Raw genomic sequence first — 3,261 nt, forward strand, 5'->3', positions numbered from 1 at the left:
GGCAGAGGAGGGGCAGGACTGAGCTCTGCTCTGGGGGGAGCAGGGACAGCCCCCAGGGAATGGCTGGAGCTGTGTCAGGGCAGGCTCAGGGTGGATCTCAGCAAAAGGTTCTTCCCCCACAGGCTGGTTGGGCACTGAACAGGCTCCCCAGGGCAGTGGGCACAGCCCCAAGGCTGCCAGAGCTGCAGGAGGCTTTGGATGATCCTCTGGGGCACAGGGGGGGACTCTTGGGGATGGGGCTGGGCAGGGCTGAGGGTTGGACTGGATGGTCCTTGTGGGTCCCTTCTAGCCCAGCACATTCTGGGATTCTGGGATTCTCTGAACAGTTTGGGTTAGAAGGGACTCTAAAGACCATCTTATTCAATGTTCTGCCATGAGCAGGGACACCTTCCACCAGCCCAGGGTGCTCCAAGCCCCATCTAACCAGGCTTCGAACATTTCCAGGGATGGGGCAGCCACAGCTTCTCTGGGCAACCTGTGCCAGGGCCTCCCCACCCTCAGGAAGATAATCATTCACCAAACTCCTTGACAGGAAACTGTATTGCAGAACTCACATTCTACAGTAAACAAATCTAAGCATATTCCTGAATTACTTTTTTTCCCTAAAAAACACAAATCCTATTGGCTTTGGAGGCAGGTGACAGCTCCATATCTGACCATCCACATTGAAAACAACTCAGAAAGGATGAGGATAAAAACTGGAGACTCTGCCACTAAGCACAGTCTGTAACAGGGAGCTGCTGCTTATTTTTAGTTCTCATAAAAGCAGAGAAGAGCAGGTTGGAGGGGACCTCAAGGGTCCTCTGGTTCAACCTTTCTTGGCAACAAGAAGCTCTCTGACAGAGTGTTTGATACCTCTGACGTAAATCATGGGTTGTGTACAAACCCAGCCTGGAGGTCGGTGCAGCGTGAACCACATGGGGGATCCAGGCAGTGCAGGAAGGAGACAACTTCAACTTAAGCTTTAGATGAAAATCAAAAAAAAAATTAAGGGAAAAAAAAAAAATCAAAACAAAAGCCCCAAACCAATCCTCTCACAATTATCTATTTTTAATAGATTACTTCATTATCTACAAAGAGATCAGGAAAAAAAGCCCAAACAAAACAGGAGTGTCATGCTAAGATGCAGCAGATAAAAAGCAAAGCTATGCTATGCCTAGAGACAGGATTTGTTTACCATGTTTCTCCACATCCTTCAGTGGGTCCACTCCTGGGGAAAGGATAAAAAACACTGGGGTTGCAGGTCCTGATTCCTCAAAGGTTGTTGCAAAATCCAGGGATCTCCCAGTCACGTATTTGCTGCCCAGCTTTTCTTCTACAAAAGCTCTGCCAAGAGAAAAAAGTTTTCCCATCTGCTATTGTTCAGAAAAGGCAGATTCCACTGGAAATAATCAGTTAATTATCACAGAATCACAGACTCACTAAGGTTTGAAAAGGCTTCCAGGATTATCTTCACCCCAGCACCACCACCATGTTCAGCAAGTGTCCTCAATGTCATATATGTTTTTTTGAACACTTCCAGGGATGGTGACTCTACCATTTCTCCAGGCAGCCTGTGCCAGGGCTTGATGACCCTTTAATTCCCAATATCCAACCTAAACCTCCCCTGGTGCAATTTGAGCCCATTTTCTTTGGTCCCATCATTTATTCCCTGGGAGCAGAGCTCGATCCCCCCCACACTCCCCAGCTCCCCCCTCCTGTCAGGGATTGCAGAGCCAGAAGGTCCCCCCTGAGCCTCCTTTTCTCCAGGCTGAGCCCCCCCAGCTCCCTCAGCTGCTCCTCATCAGACTTGTGCTCCACTTAGCTGTGATTTTGCTGATTCAAACGAATTAGAAACTAAATTAGGAAAAAATGAAATAATTGTAGAGGGGATCTGCAGGCTTATCCAGTGTTATCCCTCAGGAGCAATGCCTGGCACTGTGTACAGGGTGGAATGACATCTGGCACCCCAACTCCTGACAAAGGAAGGGAGGTGAGAAGGGAGAACAGTGGGAGCTGCCTGCCCAGGGCTGCACTGAGAAGTGCAATACAAGCACTGGATGATCCTGACTCAAGTATCTCAAGAGAGAAGAAATAAGATGCAGGAACCTGCCAAGTGCTTTGGAATTTGAGCAGCCTTCCAGAGGATGCATCAAGTCACAAAAAGTCCAGATGATTCACAAAATTACTTTGATCTGGAAAGCTAAAAGACAAGAGCTCCAAGAATACCTGGTGTGTGCAGCCTTGGCATGAGAGTCACAAGGAAAAACACAAGGGAGGGAACAGGAAAAGGTTCAGCTCCACAGCAGCTGCCTGAACAGAAAACAATGTATGGAGAACGTTCCCCCAGGGTGAGCTTCGCACATCACTGCTCCAGCAAAAGAGGATACACTGAACATTCATTCAAAGGTAGGAATGTTGCATTCAAACCCCAGGAACGCTGCTGGAGCGTAGATACATGACTCAGGCTTTTCGAAGGCAGCCAAATTCCTTCTGAGAGAGCTGAGAGCCTCCTTCAAGGACTGGTGAAATGCAGCTGGAATAGAAATGCCTAAAGGATTGCAAAAGAAAAAGCTTCCACCTTTTTTGGTACCTCTTTCAAGTGGATTTTTCTGCTCTGGGTAAAGATTTGCTAAATTGCTGCTGGAAAGCTCCAGTTAAATAAAAAATTTACCCAAGTCCATCGGATCCAAGGTCACAACATTCTTGTTTTACATCTCTATGAAATGATGCCTTGGGGAATGGAAAATGCAACTAATGTTGAGTGGGAGGCTTTAAAGTGGGACCACATGTGCAGGAGAGGGAGGGCTGCCCTCACAGAGTCACAGAATCCCAGAATGTGTTGAGCTGGAAGGGACCCACAAGGATCATCCAGTCCAACCCCCAGCCCTGCACAGCCCCATCCCCAAGAGTCACCCCCTGTGCCCCAGAGGATCATCCAAAGCCTCCTGCAGCTCTGGCAGCCTTGGGGCTGTGCCCACTGCCCTGGGGAGCCTGTTCAGTGCCCAACCAGCCTGTGGGGGAAGAACCTTTTGCTGAGATCCACCCTGAGCCTGCCCTGACACAGCTCCAGCCATTCCCCACGGGCTGTCCCTGCTCCCCCCAGAGCAGAGCTCAGTCCTGCCCCTCCTCTGCCCCTGCCCAGGCAGTTGGAACTGCAGGGAGGTCTCCCCTCAGTCTCCTCTGCTCCAGCTGAACACACCAAGTGCCCTCAGTGTCCTCACACGCCTTCAAATCCAGGCCCTTCCCCATCCTCGTTCCCTCCTTTGGACACTCTCCAAT

At 49.8% G+C, this 3,261-nt stretch overlaps 1 protein-coding gene across 2 annotated transcripts in view; it reads right to left on the bottom strand.

The window, feature by feature from the left end:
* LOC114066801 (dynein heavy chain 9, axonemal-like) overlaps positions 1 to 3,261 on the bottom strand; it is an 82,491-nt gene that overhangs the window by 40,167 nt on the left and 39,063 nt on the right. For both annotated transcript variants that reach the window (XM_027901783.1, XM_027901784.1), the window contains one exon: positions 1,178 to 1,326. In XM_027901783.1, the coding sequence (XP_027757584.1) occupies positions 1,178 to 1,326 (149 nt within the window). The remainder of the gene's footprint in view (positions 1 to 1,177; positions 1,327 to 3,261) is intronic.

The sequence above is a fragment of the Empidonax traillii genome, unplaced genomic scaffold (assembly GCF_003031625.1).
Source record: "Empidonax traillii isolate 1590-97213 ecotype Southwest subspecies unplaced genomic scaffold, ASM303162v1 scaffold813:size283722, whole genome shotgun sequence".
NCBI classification, from domain to species: Eukaryota; Metazoa; Chordata; class Aves; order Passeriformes; family Tyrannidae; genus Empidonax; species Empidonax traillii.